This window comes from Apaloderma vittatum, unplaced genomic scaffold (genome assembly GCF_000703405.1).
Source record: "Apaloderma vittatum isolate BGI_N311 unplaced genomic scaffold, ASM70340v1 scaffold18592, whole genome shotgun sequence".
Lineage (NCBI taxonomy): Eukaryota > Metazoa > Chordata > Aves > Trogoniformes > Trogonidae > Apaloderma > Apaloderma vittatum.
In genome coordinates this window covers 9,740-29,614 of record NW_009704358.1, presented here as the reverse complement: position 1 = coordinate 29,614, position 19,875 = coordinate 9,740, and the positions used below count along the sequence as shown (strand labels likewise).

Genomic DNA, 19,875 nt, shown 5'->3' with positions numbered 1-19,875 from the left:
AGGATGACTTTCCAGTGGACGGCAGTTGCCATCTTTCTGTACGGTGAAATAGGAGTGATTCTGGTGCTCTGCCTGCCGTTCATCTCGCCGCTGAGGTAGGACCCGAGTGTGCTGGACAACCCCAGCTTGGTCTGGTCACCCCTTTGGCTGTGTCTTACGGGTTTTGCTTTTATAAACCGAGTTCTGCTGCATCCTAAGGTAGCAGTGAGCTAAGCCGAAGGAATGCTGTTCGGCACTGGAGCGTCAGGAGTTTCAAGCGTCATAAGCCTCTCTTGAGCAGCTCCGTGTTGCCCTGCACAGGCTGTTGGCTCAGCAGAGGGATGAGCCCCAGGGCTTTGCTTTAGCCCTGCAGCCTTCTCTGGTGTTTGGAGGAGCGAGCCTACAGGAGGGCATCTGGCTTTCCCTTGCTCGGAGCTCAGTAAGAAATGAGAGGACGATGCAGCCTTTTCGGGAGTTGTTGTCCAAGTTTGCGAGGAGCTCATGGCGACATTTCGGTGTGCGAGGCATTGTGGGTGCTGAACAGATAAGAGACCTGCGATATTCAGAGCTGTTGCATGCAGCTTGTGAAAGGGCTGTGAGAAACTTGAGATTTTCTTTTAAATGTATTTCGGATTGATGCCTAAGATTGAGCGCTACTGAAATCAAGGCCTTTATAAATGTATAAAGGCTAACAAAATAATGCTTCTCAAGTGTAACGCAGACATTAAGAAAAAAAATCATTCTTGTAAAATAAATGCCCTTAGTAAGGGAAAGAAATAAAATATGTAAATTATTATTGTTTTTAAAGGCCTAGCTTAGAGCATTATCTTAAGATTGTTTCCTAAAAGTAGCTCTTCAGGTTTGGTAGTGTTATTTTTACTCCTTTGTGGAAAATACAGAAAACTAGCTTCTCTACAAAGACAAGAGAAACAGTTATGATTTCTGTTTAAGAACAGCTGATACTCTAGAAAGAAAAAAAAAAATCAAAAAACCTACAAAAAACCCCAACACCCTAAAAAGCCAAGTGAAATGAAATCTTAAAGCTTTTCAAAACACATTGCCACTGTCTCAGAGTTGTGTAAAAATGTCTTTGCTCTCTGCACCTTTAGATGTGTTTAGAATGAAGAATGCAGCTTTCATTGTAGTATCTTAGTAAACATAACCAAAACCTTGCTGTGCTGAGAGTCTAACTACTTAAACCTGTGTGATTCTTGAAATTGGTTGGATCATCCACAGCCAATGTAACAGTAATGAGTCAACTTCAGAAGTTGAAACTTGTTCTAAAATCTAATGTAACCTCAGGTTTTTACAAGCTGGCTTGTGAGTTCAACATTTCAACATAGATTTATTGACTTCTGGATTTTTCTGTTTTCTAATCAAAAGTGCAACTGTAAGAAGGGAGAATTATTATGGGACTTGTAATCAGATTATTAATGATGTGAGGAAACTAGCTGCAAGAATTTCTGCAGGCTGATGACACATGCGGAGTGCATGGGCAATTTTGAAATAGGTTTCACTTACGACATAAACAGGACTTGCATCCAGTCTTTGTGTCTAAGAGGCAAATTCATAACCTGCAGTGTTTGTTACCAAGACTTATTCAAATATTAAACATGCTCCTTTTAATTATATACAGCTAAATCTTTGTGGTTGGTTTGTAGCATTCAGCTATTTCTTTGAACAGGTGTTTCTGAAAGAGTGAAACAGCTTTATCCTTTGTGTGTGTGCCTTGTGCAATTTGATACAAAGCTGTTGCAGGAATCTTGTGGGATTAAAGATTTTGTTTATCTGCTGTGACAGTAGCAGACGGCAGCAGTCCTGCCTTACACGTCCTGATGGCCTGGTAGCTGGTTCTGTCAGAGCAGGAAAGCATGTGCGATTGAAGACACGTGAAATTACTGTTCTTTTTAAGTTTTGCTTTGTCAGTCTTCCAACAGACGGCTTGCCTCTTTTGTGCATGTACGTTTTTTAGATAATGAACTCCTCTTTGAATTCTTGGGGAATAAGTAAATTGACAAATATACAAATGCAAGTATGCAAAAATATGTACTGCCACATGCCCTACATCTATACTGGTGTCTAGTATTATAATTTGGAAGGATTATGTTTGTTGGTGACTTATGTCACCAAAAGGAATTCCTCAGTACTTCCTGAGGAAAAATCAGTGTGAAAATATAACAGAGGAAGACTTTGCAGTAGAGGGATCTTATTTTTAGCCTGAGTATAACTTGGCAGTATAATTTGTCTAAGGTCATACCTAAGAGAATCACTTATTAAGCTGAGATCGGTATGAAACTTAGAGAATTGCATGTTTAACAAGTTAGAAAGTTGGCTTCATTTGAGTTGTAGCTTGGTTTAATTAACACAAGGTTTTTTGGTTGGTACAGACTGTGGCTGTCTGCTATAAGGAATTCAGGCTATACTAAAAGTTTTAAATGAGGTTTTTTCACATACAATGCTAAAACAACTGGAAGGAGCCATGGGATATGATGATACATAATTTAAGTTAAGTTCATAGTAGGTTGGAAGCTGCTTTGGTGAAAGACAAATTTTAACAGTCTTGGGAGAATCTGAATACTTTTAATAAAACCTAGAAATTTTACCTGATGTAATCAGTTGGTGACTAGCATGCCTGTGTTACAGCCCTCTGGCATAAATAGCTATTACTTCATTTGTGCAGTAGCACCGATTCTAACCTGCAGCAAAGGATGAGCAGCTGCTCTGTTGTTGTCTCTTGTGGGTTTCAGTTCATCTGAGCGCATCACAGGTTCTTCATTTGTGCTGTGTGAATTCTTGCAGAGCCCTTCGTGTAGTAATGTTGAACAGGCAATTGACTGCTTAAACAAAAAAAACAAACCTGGCCTTCACCACTGTTGGGTCTCTGAAGTTGCTTCTGTAGCCAATAAATTTATGCTCTTGAAAGAGTTTTTAACTCTTTACAGAATATAAACAGTAGGCTTGTCCTTTTGTTGTCTTTTGCAAGTTAGAATGTGGTAACGGTCCTTGTACTTTATAATGATGCAGGCTCCTTGGTGTAAAAGATAAGCCTTCTGAAGAGGGCTGGTAGAGATCTTAGTTCTTGAAGGATTTTATCTGGCAACAAGCGGTATGAGTGGGTAGAAATAAAAGTGATAGAATGGGTCTTACAGTCTTTACCCTATCCCTGACTGTATTGTAGCCAGGACAGAACACAAAGTAAGGCTAGCCAAAGTAAAGCTAAAATAAAACACTCCGGAGAGTACTTGCCTTGTGCGAAGTTTTCAAGTTGAACCAACTGTCTTTGCCTGAATTGACAACAAACAAAAAGGAGATAAGCAAGTTGGATTGTTGGAAAAGTTACATATACCTAAACTATACTGCAATTAAAGCAGCTATTCAGAGACCCTACATAAGTCTCATCAATAAAAAGGCTGTCTTCTGTGAGGTTATCATGCTCTTCTTTTAGTGTTCAATTATCTTTGAATAACATAATATTGTTTTACAGATGGCAGAAAATTTTTATGATTCCTCTATGGAGCAAAGTGGCAGTGTTTTGGAACAAGATGTTCCTCACAATAATAGTTTTACTGATCGTCTTGTTTCTTGGTAAGTGTGAAATAATTTCTTAACAAATGGGGGCAAAACTGCTGTATAGAGCTCATGGCAATAGATTAATTGAAAGTATTCAAGCCTAATATAAGTCAGCTAATTTGTTTAGAAGTTCTACAATAGAATGGAAATTGAGAGGGCTTATACTGCATCTGTGTTGGGAATCCAGACGCAATAGTAATTCAGCAGTGAATGAGGAGGCAAAATTGAGCTCGATCTAAACCGCTGCTTGGTTTCGCTTTCTCACAGAAGTAAATGGACTTCAAATGTTTGATACAAGAGTTTAGCTAAGCTGCACAATCTGCAGTAGATGGCACTCTTTCTCTTGGTTGCTGTTGAAACAGAAGACGAAAGAATATATCCAAGCACTGAGCTATTTGAGTACTTTTGCTCAGCACAGATACAAAACAGCTGTTCTGTACATTTAGTATTGGTAGATCCTAAGGTCTGTCAAGTAGGATTAAAGCTTTAGTGAAACTGGACCCTGAATGATGACCATATGTCTGACTGATTTCATTTAATGTCTGTCCAGACTGCTTTGTGTGTTAAGCATCTCCTGTATGCTACTTTAAATACAAAGAAAAAATGTGTGGTTTTATTCTCTGCTGAGAGAAACATACAGATTCACTGCATATGTTACAAAGACTAGATTGCTATATTATATTCCTAATATTAAAAAGCACTACAAATGCAAATAAGCTTTTAAAATATTATTTTAAATTATCTTCAGTATTATCCTTAGAAATAGATCCTTCAGTAAATGTGTTCAGGTTGCGAACTGATGAGTTCCATTTACTCTCTTGAACTGCTAGTTTGCTTTTGAGTTGGTAATGGCCATTGATTTTGCAGAAAGATAGATTTGGGCTAAAGTAAAGCGGTGATGAGATGCTTGTCCCACAGCACAAGATGATGGGTTACTGCAAGATTAGAATCTTCCTGTAGCACAGAGATGTGGACTTTTGTTTGGTCTTTGTCTCTGTTGCATTGTTCAAAGTTTCACTTCAAATTGTTTTTTCTTTTTCTTCCTCTTCTAAATAGCTTATGAATATGAAAGAGACAGTCATAAGTGATGTTATTCACAGGTGCTTTTCTTTGGAGTTTATATAGTCTGCATAGATAAATACAGCAGCAATTTAATGACATGTGGCCAAAATATTCTGCCAGGATTCATGATGTGTCGTGAAATGTATATTTTTGCTGATATACAGGCAGAGATTGTAGATGCCATATTGGCTTGAAGTGTGCATGATGACCTTGAGCTCATATGTTCTAATAAGTGTTAAGTGGTTTAGGTTTTGGTTTTACGTTGTTGTAAGTCCTAATTAATTATTTTGTCCTTTGAAAAGTGTTGGCAGTGTATTGGCCCTTCTGCAGAACTGTCAGGAGTATATGATGGATGAAAGGGAGCTGAAAGATGGATGAAAGACAGATGAAAGCAAGCTGAGGTGTAGCTTAACCCCTCTGTTCTGTTTGTTTCACACTGCGTTACTACAGTCTTCCTGTTTTGATGGATATTACAGAAATACTTCTTTCCTCTTCATGATTTAAGGATAAAGTAGACACTTCTGTCACTACTAAAATACATGCTTATCTAACAAATTCCATACAAGACAAATACTTCAGAATGCATCCCTTCTTTTCCCCTTCTCTCTCTGTTTTCTCACTGTTTGTCCACTAGCTGGATCTTAAGTCGGTTGACAGCAGTGACATTTTGACACTCCGTAGTGTCTCTGGTAACATCTGCATTGCTTTTGGCCTGATCCCTGGTGGCTGGGTGCAAGTATTAGAAATGGCTGTTGAAGCATGTTTGGGCAATGATTTAGCATAGCTCTGGAAATGTATTGTATTGCTTCAGTGATTCAGCAAGACCCATTTTTAAAATGTATGGATAACATTAGTGAGGTCACTCTTCATCCTGTGCCTGTTTGCTGAGCAGAAAGTCCAAATACATTAGTACTGTGACTGGTTCATCATACATGCACACCCACAGATGTGAATAAAAACAACCTGTTTTTGTTTGCAGATGCTGTTAGAGAAGTCAGGAAGTATTCAGCTGTCCACATGACTGAAAAGGCCATAAATGTAAATACCAATGCATTTGATCATATTCAGATTTTGATCCCAAAGAAATCTCTATCTCTCAGGTTTTTCGTTATTTCTTTGGCTGTAAGTATAACTTTTTTTCTAATTTCTACATAGCACATTTCTTACAGGAACTGTCACACAAAGTAATGCAACTATAAAAAAAAATATTGGAAGGCTCCTATGAAGAGATTAAAGAACTAAGTGGGAGCAGATTGGCGAAGAGGCAAGTAAGATCAGGGAAAATAATATCTTACAAATGTTTGAAGGTTGAAAGGATATGTGAGCAACACATGGAAAGAAACGTTTTGAATACTTGAGAAAACATGTATTTTGCAGGAGAAATTTCTTCGGGGAATACTCATTTCCTTCCTTAAACTTATGCCCTGTGTTTTGGTTTTTTTGAACCCAAAAAGCTTAAAAAACCCTCAAAAACTAAAGTACTGTTAAAATAATTTTAATGTGTTGCAGGTCAGTTTTATTGCAGTCTGCTGTGTTAAGAGCAAGCTTGAGACTGACTTGAACTACTTCATCTAAAGCTTGAAGTTAGGAAGTTCAGGATGATGTTGCAGCTTCTGAGGAAGGTTTCAGATATTATTTCAGATCAAGCACTTTGTGGCAACTGGCCTGCTATGATATTATGATCGCTTTCAGGATGTTTAAATACAGCTAATAAAAGAGGGTAACAGAAAGGACAGTTCTGTACTGCCCAGCAGTATCAGCCAAGATTAACTGTGAATCTTCACAGTAGCCACAACCACCCGCAGGTCTTACAAGTTGGGCAAGGAGTGCATGGACTAATTGGACACAGATAGTGCAAATGACTGGAAGCAGATGTTCATCAGATGATTTCCTATTTGTACAGTTTTTATGGTAACACTGGGCAAAGAATGCTGGCCCTCCGCTGGATCCTTCAGTGAGCTGCTTGGCGTTGCCTATATATGCAAGAGGAAAGCAGAACAAGGAAATGCCTGAAATCACGGAGGCTTCTGACAGACTTCTTCCCCTTGGAGTGATGTTTGACCATTTTAGCTGATCATTGAGGAGCATTGTACATAAAGTAGCATCAAGGAAAAATTTGAGCAGGAAAACTTGGGGAAAAAAAGGTGGTAGCAGCTTTACACAATAGTGATAGGAATGCATCATGTTCTTTGCCTTTCTTCGGAAAGGTTAAGTAAACATGCACAGAAATGTTTGTGATCTCTGTTCCAAGAGACAAGTAACTGTATCGTGTCCTATGCAAGAGTTGGAAGCTGGTCCCTCAGGAGCCTTCTCCCACTCAGCTTTCAAGGAGGAAAAGTTATTGGTTGTCCCTAATAGATTTTATTGTGGATGAAACTTCTCCTCTTGAAGAGGTTTACTTAAGTTCTTTGTTGTGGCTGCTGGCCTTTTGCCAAGATTTAGAAGAAATAAATACTCTCACAGTAGTGGTTACATCAGAGACCTTTTCTTTAGTAGAGCTATTTTGCTTACCCGTTAACTAGGTATAATGTCTGTCAGAAAAGGGGGCAAAAATGTTCCTTGGGTTGCCTTGTCCTACGCTGCTACTGCTGTCACCCAACCAAGGTAAGGCCATGTCGTTGGTACTTGGGTGCCCTAGTTCATTCTTTGGGTCAGCTTTGGTTCATTTTAGCACAGCAGCCAATAGGAGAATTCTGGAAGAGTGAATTCTGGAAGAGTGAGGTGAAGATTCCTCAAATGGAGGAGGCTAGAAGCTTATAGCTTCTGGCAACACAACAAAAGCTCATCTTCATCTGTGGTTCAGCAATTGCAGAACACTGGCTACAGGTGAGGAAAATAACCTCCTATCGGTGGAGGTATTGGAGCCAGCTGCGTATTCACCTGCTGTCTGCACAGAGAAGAGGAGTGTCGTAGTTCCCAGAGACTGTCCCCTGGGCAGGACAGAGGGACCTGTCTGTTAATCTGACTTCACGCCTTGGGAGATGGGGAGAACCTGTAAAGGATTGTCTGGCCCTCTGTTACCCCATGCTGAACCAGAGAGGGATGAGAAGGGCTGAAAACAAAAGGAAAGCTAAAGAAGCAAGGGACCAAATGACAGAGGATATGGATAAGAATGAGACACTGCGATCTTGTTACCAACCTTACCTTAAATTGTTTCTTACAGGTGAGGTCTGCTGTTTGGCCTCCCAATTCTCTGAGCCTTCTAGGAGAGTTGGTGGAGAATGTAACATTACCCACAGGAGCAGCAGATGTAGCTAGGGAGTGCTCGGACGGGTTTTGGACATGGAGAAATCTGGGGCATCCTAGGATGGGGTGCGTCCTTGTGCGCAGAGGGAGTGGCCAGCGTCATGCAATGCCACTCTCTGTCATCTTTGAGAGACTATGGTGATCGGGGCAGGATCACGGTGACTGAAAAGAAGCAAACGTTGTACCTGTCTTTAAGAAGGACAAAAAGTGGCATGTAGGGAACTAGAGACTAATCAACCTCACCTGCCTGGAAAGCTTACAGAGCAAATCTTACTCAAAGCCATTTCTAGAGGCATGAAGGATACAGTGACTTGGAACAGCCAGCAGAGATTTACTGTGGGGAGATTGTGCCTGATCATCGCTGGTGCTTTCTGCAGCAAGATGACTGGCTGTGTGGGTAAAGGACGTAGCAGTGGATTTTGTGTGCTTTTAGCAGGACCTTTGACATAGTCTCTTATAGCCTGTGGAGAGATATGAGCTGGAGAAGTAGGGGGGGAAAGAAAAAGTGGATGGAAAATTCACTGGGCCTTTGGACTCAAAGGGTCATAGTAATGCAAGTTCCAGCTGCTGCCCCTCAGGAATTGGTACTGGGCAAAATACTGTTTCTTCATCATCATGGCTACTTTGCAAACCAAGGTATGGGAAGGGCTCTACCTACACTTGCTACAAGCGCGCTGATGGCTAAAAAGGCCGATGCGGGAATGTGGGTGTAACCTTCAAGCCTGCGCAGTAGATTTTTTAGGTGAGGCTCAGTGTGCGCAGAACTGGCCCCACCCTTTACTCCTAAGCTTCATCTGCCAGGGCCTAGTGAGCTTGCACGGTGACAGCAAAGTCGTCAGGACACAGGTTTAGTTAGAGTGTCCTTCTCTTAGATGGATGGCCTTACAGGGCTAAACAAGCTCCATCTGCCAGATTTGGAGTTAGAGTTGTCCTTCTCCTAGGATGGTTGCTGGGAGGCTAGTGAGCCCATCCTACCCGTGGACACACTTAGTCCGACCCTTCACTTGAGACCTGTCTGGCCTAGGAGACCCTATCGGAGGCGTATGCCACTGCCGGCATAGCTCGCAACCTCATAAGGGCACGCAAACTTCTCCCCCGTGACAAGGGGATGTCCATGGAGAAGAATACTGTTTAATGTCCTTATTAACAACATCGATGGATTGAATGTGCTTTCAGCAAGTTGCAGACGGTACCAAATCAGAGTGGCTGATATCTTGGAGGGCAGGGCTGCTATTCAGAGAGAGTTAGACAGGTTGGAGTAAAGTGCTGCCAAAAATCTGGTGAGGTTCAACAAAGGCAAATACAAAGTCTGACATTTTATGACATAACCATGTAAAGCTTCCAGGCTGGGGCCTGACTGACTGGCTGGCTGGGCAGAAAGCAGTTTTGCAAAAAAGGACCTGGGAGTCCGGGTAGACAGACAGTTGCATATTGAGCTGTAATAGCAAGAGTGTAATCAGCAGGTCAAGAGAAGCGGTTACTCCCCTCTGGCACGGGTGATACTGCAGCTGCAGGACCATGTCCAGTTTTGACTCCCCAAAATACTCGAGTGCTGTAACAGGGGACTGAAAAGGTTGGGGGCTGAAATGTGACCTATAAGGAGAGGATAAGGGAGCTTGGCTTCAGTCAGAAAAAAGAGACCATGAAGGAAGAATTTCTGTCTGCCACTGTTGCTTTCTGCAGCTCTGCGGTGGTAGAGTGTAGAGACGATGGAGCCAGCTTTTCTCAATGGATCCATACAGGAGTGGCAAGAGGCAACAGGCCAGGAGCCTGGGAAATTCTGATGTGCGATAAAAAGTACGTTATTTTGGTATCAAGAGCCATCAGGCACTTTAGCAAGGATCCTGAAAGATGGTGGAAGCTCCATCAGAAATTCAACTGGACAAGCCTTGGAGCAGTCTGCTCAATCTGTTCCTGCTGTGGGCAGGAGCTTGGACAGGATGACCCCTGGAAATCCCTTTCAACCTGCATGATTCTGTAATTCTGTTTTAGTAATGAAGTTTTACTGACTCCTGACTGCTGCATCTATGAATTAGTAAGCAGTAGTAAAACATACTAACCCTTGGGGAAGTATTGACATGGAGACCTTACCTTTTTTTTATTAAAACCAAAAAAATTAAGAAAATGAGACTTCAATGAAAAAGCTGGGGAGAGGGCTTACCTTGAAGGCCAAAAGGTCTATTAATACACTTTCAGTTATGAAAAAGCCAATTACTTGGATTTTCAAATTTCTTTTGAAGAGCAGCTGCATAGTTATATTACAGGAATTAATTTAATTCAGTGTTGCCTTTCCTTGATTCAGCAACACTTTGAAAGACTCTGGGATGAATAATGACTGTAGGGATGCAAAGAGGCAATCACTAAATCAAATCAAGGGAGGTATTTGCAAAGCTTGGGTTTGAGGTGCCATATAAGTGCTGACATTCATGTGTGTTCTGATTTTTACAGTGTCAACAGAGTACTTTGAAGATTAACATGCTCCCATTGCTAATTTTATTATTGTAAGGCCTTTTATTAAGTTGTAGAGTGTTTTTTGTTTTGGTTTGGGGTTTTTTTTTTGCATTGTACTCATTGCCGTAACGTGTTGCTTGGATCTTGTATTCGGAGATCTGATTCGGAGATCCAATTCAAAACATTAGTTTGTGAAACAAAATTTCAGCCTTTAAGCAAGCATATCTCTGACCCCTTAATGGCTGTGGGATTTTGGGAGGGAGTGGATTCTTCGTCAGGCAAAAATCAGATTTTTGGTGGCTGAATATCTTTTCAGTCTCTTGTTCTACTATTATTTGTTATTGATGAGCCTGCATGTTTCCCTTCACATGCATAAACAGTCCTCTTGTGATTTTGTTTTCACATCTATTAGAGAGAGAGAGAAAAAGGTTTGTTTTGTTTAGGGGTGAATTTATCTGAGTTTGTTTAGTTTTGTTTCTAATTTGTGCTGTGAATTATTGTGCTGTTAACTGTGTTTCTTCACCAGTGTATTGAGACGTACTGTTACCCTTCTTACTCAGTTGGCAAAAGGGATGACATCTCATGCAGCTCTGGAAGCACAAGTAAACGATGCTACTGAAGCAGCCAAAAAATACATGGCCGAGAATGAAAGGCTGCAGGAGGTATCTCTGAGCTTTTTTTAGTTATTTTCTTATACAGCAAGTAGGTAATACAGAGTTCTCTGAGAATGGTTTGCTATTAAGTAAGTCATTCATTTTTTTCCACTGGTAGAAAAAGAGAGAAAAATGTTCTTAAAATATGTAATTCAGAATACTGAATATAAATTTCAATAGTGTTTTATTAACAAAGGAAACTAAAATAATCCAAATAAATGTTCTGGTTTTCCAGTACAAATTTCATCATAGTAGTAATATATTCTTAAAATATCTCTCTGAACTTAATCATAGCAAAGCAGAAGGAGACGCTAATTTTGCTCTTTTTGTCCTAAATAGTTGCTTCTTTAGGTCAGGGCTATAGCAGTCCAGTATAGAAAAGTATAGCTGTTGTCATGCTGTCTGTTTCTTCTAAGTAGGATTTGCTCCAGTCCTAAAAATACCTTTTCTAAATTGGAAAATTTTTTTGGTATTTATTAGGGTTTGTATTCTTTCATCTATTTTTATGGTAGGTCACCCAATTCCGTAATACCTGCCTTTCTCAGTAAGATGCTGCCATAGTATTAATGAGGATATTACTAAAAAATTCTTGCCTAAAATAACCACCAATGGACCAAAGTTATATGTTACTTATAAGAAGAATGGAAAGAATTAAGGTGTAGTTTCCTTGTTGTGGTTCAGCGTACAGTTATGCAGGAAGGGAAGTCAGCTAAGATGATAAAGATAAATTTATGAAATCTTTTCTCGTAATAGGTTAGTTTGACTTCTCTTGGAAGAGATTGAGCCATAAACTAGAGTGCGGGTATCCAGGGTATAAAGACCTTGACAGCATTCTTCAGTCTGGCACATTGTCAAAACAAAGTTCGTTGCAGGTGTGTGCAGGTTGCCTTCCAGTTTATCTGGAGCAGTGTCTGTGGTTACCAGCACTGTATTTTTTTAATTTTTTTTTTATTTGTAATAAATCTTTGGACGAAGAGAACAGGCTCTGGGCAAAAAGTACTACAAGGGGATGCAAAAGTATCCAGTTTTTTGAAAGGTGTAATTAAGCAAGGATTGCTAGAGTGTGTGTTAGGTATTTCACAAGTATGAGATGATTCCAAAATTTGGGGGTTTGATGTTTTGGCAAAATGATCCGGACTCCCTCCCTCAGCCGTGGAATTTGTCTCTCTGCTGCATACTGGTACTTCTTTTTTTTTTTTTCTCCCTCTGTCTTGTTGGGATTTGGCCAAAAGACCTCTCTTTGTTCTGCTTTCACATTTTTGTAGCAACACATCCCCTTAGCCTTTTGTAAGCAATAGAAACTGGCAACTGTGTTCCCATCTGTTTCTGTCTGTGGGTTTGAGTGCATGGTTTGTGAAAGCAGTGGTAGCCACAGGTACAGTCAGCGTGCTGAGCCTGGATCTCGGCTGTGCTGGAGATACAGAGTCAGCATTCGTTCAGTTTCTCTTTATAGAGGTATCAGGACTGAAGTTCCTCTGTAGTTTGGCTCCTGCAGAATGTTCATTTTCAAGTGTGCTTCATTCCACCATCAGAGAGAGGCCTGAGCGATTGCATATAGGGCACTGGCCATGAGTGTAAATAAGTTTGCTTTAGTTTGTCAAGTCTGTGCCGTCTCCTGTTCAGAGGTTCCATGGAGCACAGGACTTAAAAGTTTACAGAAATAACTGTTTGTGCTCACCTCTTTCCTTTCTATAAATACACAAAGTGAAGGAGGGAATCTGTGGCCAGTTTAGTGACAAATCGGCTGTGGTCCTGTTACCAGCAGCCAAATGCCATTTCTACTTTTTGATTAAATAGCTTCTGAAAAACTTTCTTCAGTTCTTTTCTTTGGATTGTTTACCAGCCTTTGTGAAATGTTCTTTTCCTTCTTTCTAAAGTCACCTTTCCCCTTCGCTCCCACCGTGAAGTCTGATATCGCCAGTTCACCTAATGGCTGTTCATCTCAGTTGTACCTTTTTTTTTTCCATTAAGTGTTTACCACTTCTTTTGCCATTTTTATAGCAGAGGTGATGTTTGATTGAATAATAGAGGCTGTACGAGCGAAGGGTCTAATCACAGGATCTAATCCGTAACGTATGATACTTTTAAGTCATTGGTAGTAATTGTCTTAATACTGAGGGCATGCGTAAGTGTAGCAGTGCCAACGTTCTCAGAGTACAGGAGTGTACTACCCTTGTGTCTAGTACTGGGAGGGCTCTTGCTGGATCCTTTCGTAGTTTTTCTTGAATTTCAGTGGAAATGCAATCTGAATATTGAGGTATTCTGACGATCAAAGAAAGAGCTGCAAACATACAAGGAGAGATTAGTGATGTATTGCGTGATTTTAACCAGAATAATTATTAGAACAAGTTGCACATAAACGCAGCGGTGTGCCGTCACTTCAGTCCCAGCATATGTCTTCTGGGAAAGCCATTTATAACCTGAACAGTATTTTGCAGAGATACAGAGTACTCTTACGTAGGAGACAATGCCACACTATTGCAAAGATGCCATTACTATAGACTTAAAACATTGAGATTTATTTATTATTTATTTTAATGTTGGGATGTTTTTTCCTGGAATGAGTATCTGCCTGTGCCGTGTTGGCATTTGATAAAATCTGCCACTTTGCAAGGTGAAGGTAGACATTCTCTAGTTGTTTGGCATTAATGTCAGGCTAAAGAAAACAAAATTAATTGTAGCAACTGTGATTTTTTTAATAGGCCTTGAATGATAAAGGAAGCAGTAAAAAGGATGAGTCAGGGGAAGCAACTGATAAGTTGAAGAAGGAAGTTGAACGTTTGAAAGCGGAGCTACAGAAAACATCAGATGGTAAGTATTGGTTAGTACTTTTTTTCAGTTAGGAAAAGATTGCAACACTGAATGTCAAAAATGTGCTCTAGGTATAGCATTGAATAACTTCATCAGTTTACAGAACACTTGGCGTGGGATTTCTTCACTTTTGACTAGGAACTGGAAAATATGCCATTGCCATCCCCGTATTTTACTGAATGTTTTTGTTATGAAAATGTATACCGTGTAATTTGAACACCTGAATTGTTTTGTAATTGTAATTAACAATTTGAGCTGATACCTTTTTTAATCTTGTTTGTCTACAGTGAAACATGCCTTGCATGTTAGCAGCTTCTGTGTTTAAGGTTTAGTTTGTCCAAACTACTTTCTTGGCAACCTAAACTGAGGTAGAAGCAGATTTTACCTGTTAGGTTCTGTCTTACTGGGATCTGTCAAGGTGTGTGATGCTTACAAACACCTGCTCATCTGAAATTAGTATTTTTAAGATAACACAGCCTGTGACCTTGTAAGCATTGATCACATGTTCAGAATGTAACAAAATACAGATATTTATGGTACTGGCTAGCGTGTTGTCATCTAAACATAGCTCTGTTTTCGTTTTGCATGGCACTGCTACTAAGCTGTAGGAATAACAACAAATATTACATGAATCATTTCTCATTTTCCTATGGGAAGATGAACAAGACCTGTAGAACAGCTGTTTTCAGCTGGGCTTGAAGCAACAAGAATCTTTAAATAGAGAGTCTCATTAGTTCACATTCTCAGACAAGTTTGATTGTGGGTTTTCCCTCTCCTGCTGCTTTCTTAAAGAATGGGGGCAAAGCTGCCTTTGAAGTGACAGGATCAATGAAAAGCTTAGAAGTCTATGTTTTATTTAAACTAACTGGTGGTATGTAACACTAATATAATGTAAGCTTTTTTGTCAGGAATGCTAGAGAAAGCTAAGGAGTAAATAGATTTACCACATGCTGCTTCAGCTGCAGTTTCCCTGTGGGCTGTTGTCCATCCAAAAGTTGTATAAATTAAGGCACCCTTGAGTCTTTTGTTAAGAAGGGAGGGTCTTTTTCAGGAATGAATAGGAAAATATTTACAACCCTTCCCCTGATGCCATCCCCCTCATTGCCAGAATGGAAAACCCCAGGATTATGTTAATTACCATCAGCAGCTAGATGATGTTACGGTACATCTGTCTTATTTTTTGTAAGTTTTCTGATACATTATTTTGAGCAAACTGGTGCCAGAGAGCTTGAAGTACTTCATAATATCCACATTTGTAGACACAGCTTTCTATGGCGGTGTCAGAGATTTAATGTGAATTGAATTTACTGTCTTCTTTTGAAACTTCTGCAACTGAGTGGGTGAATGTTGAGTTTCACGCTCACTAAGTGTGAGCAATGCATAACACAAAATCAGAGTTGAGATCAAGAAGCTTGTTTCTCCTCTTTTTAATATCTTGTTTCATGCTTCTGAGCTCACGTGACTGATGCAACCAATCCATGAAATTCAGGGTGTATTTTGGGGGATTGCAAGGAAGGAGGTAAAGAGTAGGACATGCCACCTAACAGTGAAACAAGGCAAAACTAGTATGAAAAGGAGAACTTCACTGGTTTGGGGTTTAGGGGATTTCTTCTTGTTTGTTTTTTAGCTGTTGTATCAGGAGGAGTCATAAATTTGGATTTTGTTCTCGTTTCACTGGGGATTTGGTGGGCTTGTATTCACTGCTTGGATGAAAAAATAAGTATAATCTTTTTCACAGAGCTGTTTCAAGTATTCATTGCTCTGATATAGTACATTTGTTAAGCTACTTTGCTGTAGGTCACAGGTTGAAAGGTGAGTTGACTCAAAGTGGTAACCAGAAGGAGTCCTAAATGTAAGTCCACTTCATGTTTAAATAACATTTTTGTGTCAGATTGGTGCTGTGACTTCAGGGGAGATTCAAATTTTGTGTAAGACTTTGATCCAGTATTTACACTTTTGGCAGAGAAAATTCAGGATGTCTCCTCTTCCCAATAGTGTGAAGACAGTAGTCGTTGCTGACTTTTGGCTTCCTGCCTTTTACAGGCAACAGTCTACCTTTTTATTTTATTTTTTTTTTTTTTCCACTTAACCATAAGTGAAATCCTAAGTTAAGAAGATACTTTGCCACCTACTCTGCTCTGGGCAATCGGGGAGGAGGAGTGAAAATACAGGACAAAGAGACTTGAGTAATGAAATTGCTAAAATCTAAGGAAAAGTTGGAAATAAGTGACACAGATTTCAGCCAAATTTGTTTTCTTTTCCACTTGACTTTTCTATCCCCCTTGATGCCCTTTTTTGCTTTGTTGTGGAAGTGAAGGGAAGGAGGCTAGTTCTTCACTACTTTGTTGCAGACCCACATACTGGGAGTTTTATAGGCACCCAGCAGTGGGGCTAGCGTTCTCAGAGCCTAAATCCTTGTTTAACATACCTGGACATGTAATGACGTGACCGTTTGGACCTTCCAAGATGGTATTTTATTGGTACACTTGTATATTATGAAAAATGTCTCATTGATACCTAGAAATAAATACACATACTCCTAGGAGCGCCCACTGCAGATGTGAGAATGTTTCTCCTGCTGCACATTAGACTTGGGTCTGACAAAACATTGATTCAGATAAGTAAAGGCTCGCAGTGTGGCTGCTGGTCTCAGACCTGTAGGCATTTTCTGGGGAAAAAGATGCTATGATAGTTGTTTCGTTTTGCTAGTTTTGAAAATTATCGAAAAAGCTACAACAAAACAAAGTATCTGCAACTGGACACGAGGTCAGAGTCCAAGAGAAGTTTTGTAAAGCAGCTGTCCTTACAGTGGTCCTTGGCTTGGGGGCAAGAGTGGGACCTTTGGTGCATTAACTTTATTTTCTCGCACACAGATCCCATACTGTGGAAATGCTGATGTGTGAAATGTTCGTTTGTTGTTATGGGACCAATTGAGCAGGAGGGAGACTTCTGCAGTGCTACTTCACCTTCTATCTTGGGTCATTTTTTTTTTGGTGCCATTGTCCCAGTATATGGTAAAGGCTAGAGCTTCAGTTACACAACAGAGATTTATACGGAACAAGTGTTGATCAAGTCTTTCAGCAGAACACACTGGTGACAGACTCCTGTCCAGCTCGTTGACCCCTCATTCTTGTAACAGTATTTCATGGCAAGTGACGTGCACTTCTCCCTGCATCTGACGTAGCATGATGGTCACCATGGTCCTAGCACCTGAGTGCAGTTACTGAGCTGTGACCTTATTGCAGTTTTGAGCCGAGTCTGTAGTGCCACACTGAGATAAAATCTAAAGACCCTTTCTTCGTCTCTGCTGCTAGGACTTCACTTTGAGAAACGCGTACTGACTCACCAAAGTCATCGAGGTGCTTTTGAACTTCAGTTCAACTTTTTCTGAAAATACTCTTTATTTATATGTTATTGTCATCATAGACACACAGTGGGGCAGGAGGAAATTCTGATGGAACTTCTGTGCATCCTTTAATGAGGCTTGTTGTGTGTACAGAATGTGTCACGAGTGCTTTTTGTTTCAAGGTTGCATAGTGATGTAGGAGACAGCAAGAGAGCAACAATTTGTGTGGAGAGGTGGTTTTAAAATAGCTTTTAATTTTTGATTGTTCTAGAAAGTATGCATGTACAGATGAACAACACTTACTTAAATGCTACAATTATTAGAAATTGGAAATCTATGAATAATACAGATGTTGAGAATACTTTTCATAGAACTGTTGCTGCCAGGGAGAGTTCACTTTGGCCTTTGTGTTGCAGGCTAGTGCCCTATGGGAAAACTGTATTTGTGTTCAGCTCCACTGAAGCACTCCAGTTTTAAAAAACAAACAGATAAAAAAAACCCAAAACACCAAAACCCCAATCTATCAGATTTTATTTTTTTTTTTGTAAGCTGGGAATAGGAGATACAAGTTAAAAGAATTAACCATGGTTTGATGTTATTTAGCCATTGGCAGAGGGAGGTTTAGAACAAAGTCTGTCATACTTAACCTTATTTTTAACTGTGAGATCGTAACCTTGGTGGGAGCTAGTACGCTATGTCATGTGCAGCAACAGTTGATGTTCGTATCTGTTGATTTGAAGGGACGGTACTGCATACAGCAGTCCTGGTTTTGTTACATGAGGCCCCTTATGCCATCTGAAGATGCTGTAATGCGCCTTTTGTAACCACTGCCTCTTAAGAAGAGAATTGAGAATAAGTATGGAGTTACTTGACTGGAGCTGTGTTCCCAGCTTTACAGTGTATTTGTTGGCAAATCTCTTGTCCCGTCAGTTCCTTAATTCTCAAATGTGAATAGCTCTTTCTCAGCTTAAAGACTCTTAAGAGATGGATCTTAAACTAGTCCAAATCAGTTCTGGTTTAGACTTGTATTGTGAGCTATGCTAATTTAAGTTCCACATAGTTTCCTTAGTAACAAGCACTGTAAATCAAGTTATTTAGTCAGGCCAGGACTAGGAGTTGTGCATGGAAATGCCCAGTTGGTTGCTTTTGTAGCTGTTTGGTGTTGTTTTAGTATTTGATTCTTCATCCTTGTTGAGAGGAAAATAGAAATGCTACAGCTGCTGGGCTGTGGTAACCTCTTCAAAGCAATTTTATTCCTCATCCTGCTTCGACTTTAAAGGAATCTGAAGTAAACTACCTGGCCTTGAACAGGATACAGAGAATGTGGTAAGGGAAGGACAAGTTCTCTACTTCTTCCAGACAGTACGTGTTGCATTAGTTTATGGACCTCTAGTCATACATTCAGTGTAAAGGGATAAAGTTTTCCATAAACGTCTTCCACTGATACACTGCCATAAGAATATTGTGTTGACTTTCTTTCTTTGAAGGGAAGGGATGAAAAAGCATAGTCCACCTCTCAATACTGAGGCCGATTCCGGTTTTGAGACTTGGTGACCGTTCCTCTCATTAGTTGCATTAACTTAGAAGCAGTGCGCTCTCCTGCTGCCTGCACATGCCTTTACTTGCTGGGAACAATCAGCTGTTGGGCTTTGCTTGCTGCCAGTCCAGCTGTTCTGTGTCCTGTGAGGCAAAGTAACAGGCTAGATGGAAGCCAGAAATAACAACTGACTGTATTGTGCACACAAAGGATCGTCTGTTTTCGGCTGGATCGCTGTTGATATGATACAGTCCATATGGCAGCAATATACCTGTACCATCGACTTGGCTGTGCTGCGGCGAGCGCAATGGCAGCGTAGTTGAGCAGCGATGTGTGGACAGGCTCTCTTGCTTCACTAGAAGACACGCAGAGAATTCGACTTGCTGGGGAATTCATGTCGTCTAAGATCTGGTGATCCTTTCTATTGTGTGGCCCAACAGGGGTGAATCTGGGTTTGGGCCTTGTTTTGTGGGTTTTTCTTGTCCGTAGGCAACACAAGCGGAAAGGACAATCTGTTCTTTGCTTTTGATTCTTCTTCTAGGGTTAGGTGAGGCGTTCCTATCGCACATCTGTTTTGGTCAAAACATTGAAACAATGCAGCGACTTGTTTGCTTTCTTGGGTTGCAGATACTTTTAGATATTTTGGTCATGTTTTAAAGATACAGCAGGTTTTAGGTGCAACTAAAGAACTGTGCAGCTGCTTGTAAATAGTATTAGATCAGTAACAATGAGTTACAACTCCATCAGAAATGAGATATTCTAAATTTTTACTATATGTACAAGAATTTTTAAACAAAGGCAAAATTTAGCTTTCTAATTAGCGAATTCTTGAGGCAAAATGGCATATGCATGTGTTTTTGTCTACAGCTTAAAATTCACAGTTGTATCAATTTGTCACGTTTGGTTTTTTTAGAGGGATTTTCAAATTTTACTGTTGAATATTTTGAACAGTAGTAAGGTCAGAGAGAGTAAATGCAATGGGATTTGACTTGTCGGATATGTAGAAAATGATTTGGGTTTTTTTGTATTGATGTCGTACAAGAATGCATTAATGGATGAAGGATAGCTGTGTAAGAGTGTGGAAATGAAAGAAAGGATGTAAAGAGGTGGGGTCAGGATGTAAAGAGATGGGTCCTGTTACTGGAAAACCACTTGCAGACTTATAAAATGAGAATGATTTTGAACCTATAGATTCAAATAAATTAATTAACAAAAACAGG

At 40.1% G+C, this 19,875-nt stretch overlaps 1 protein-coding gene across 1 annotated transcript in view; it reads left to right on the top strand.

The window, feature by feature from the left end:
- The first annotated feature begins 3 nt into the window (after nt 1-3).
- LOC104270610 (B-cell receptor-associated protein 29-like) overlaps nt 4-19,875 on the top strand; it is a 22,456-nt gene continuing 2,584 nt past the window's right edge. Inside the window, 6 exon segments of the mRNA XM_009865020.1 lie at nt 4-95; nt 3,464-3,564; nt 5,591-5,684; nt 5,686-5,733; nt 10,835-10,970; nt 13,664-13,772. Coding sequence (XP_009863322.1) covers nt 4-95; nt 3,464-3,564; nt 5,591-5,684; nt 5,686-5,733; nt 10,835-10,970; nt 13,664-13,772 — 580 coding nt within the window.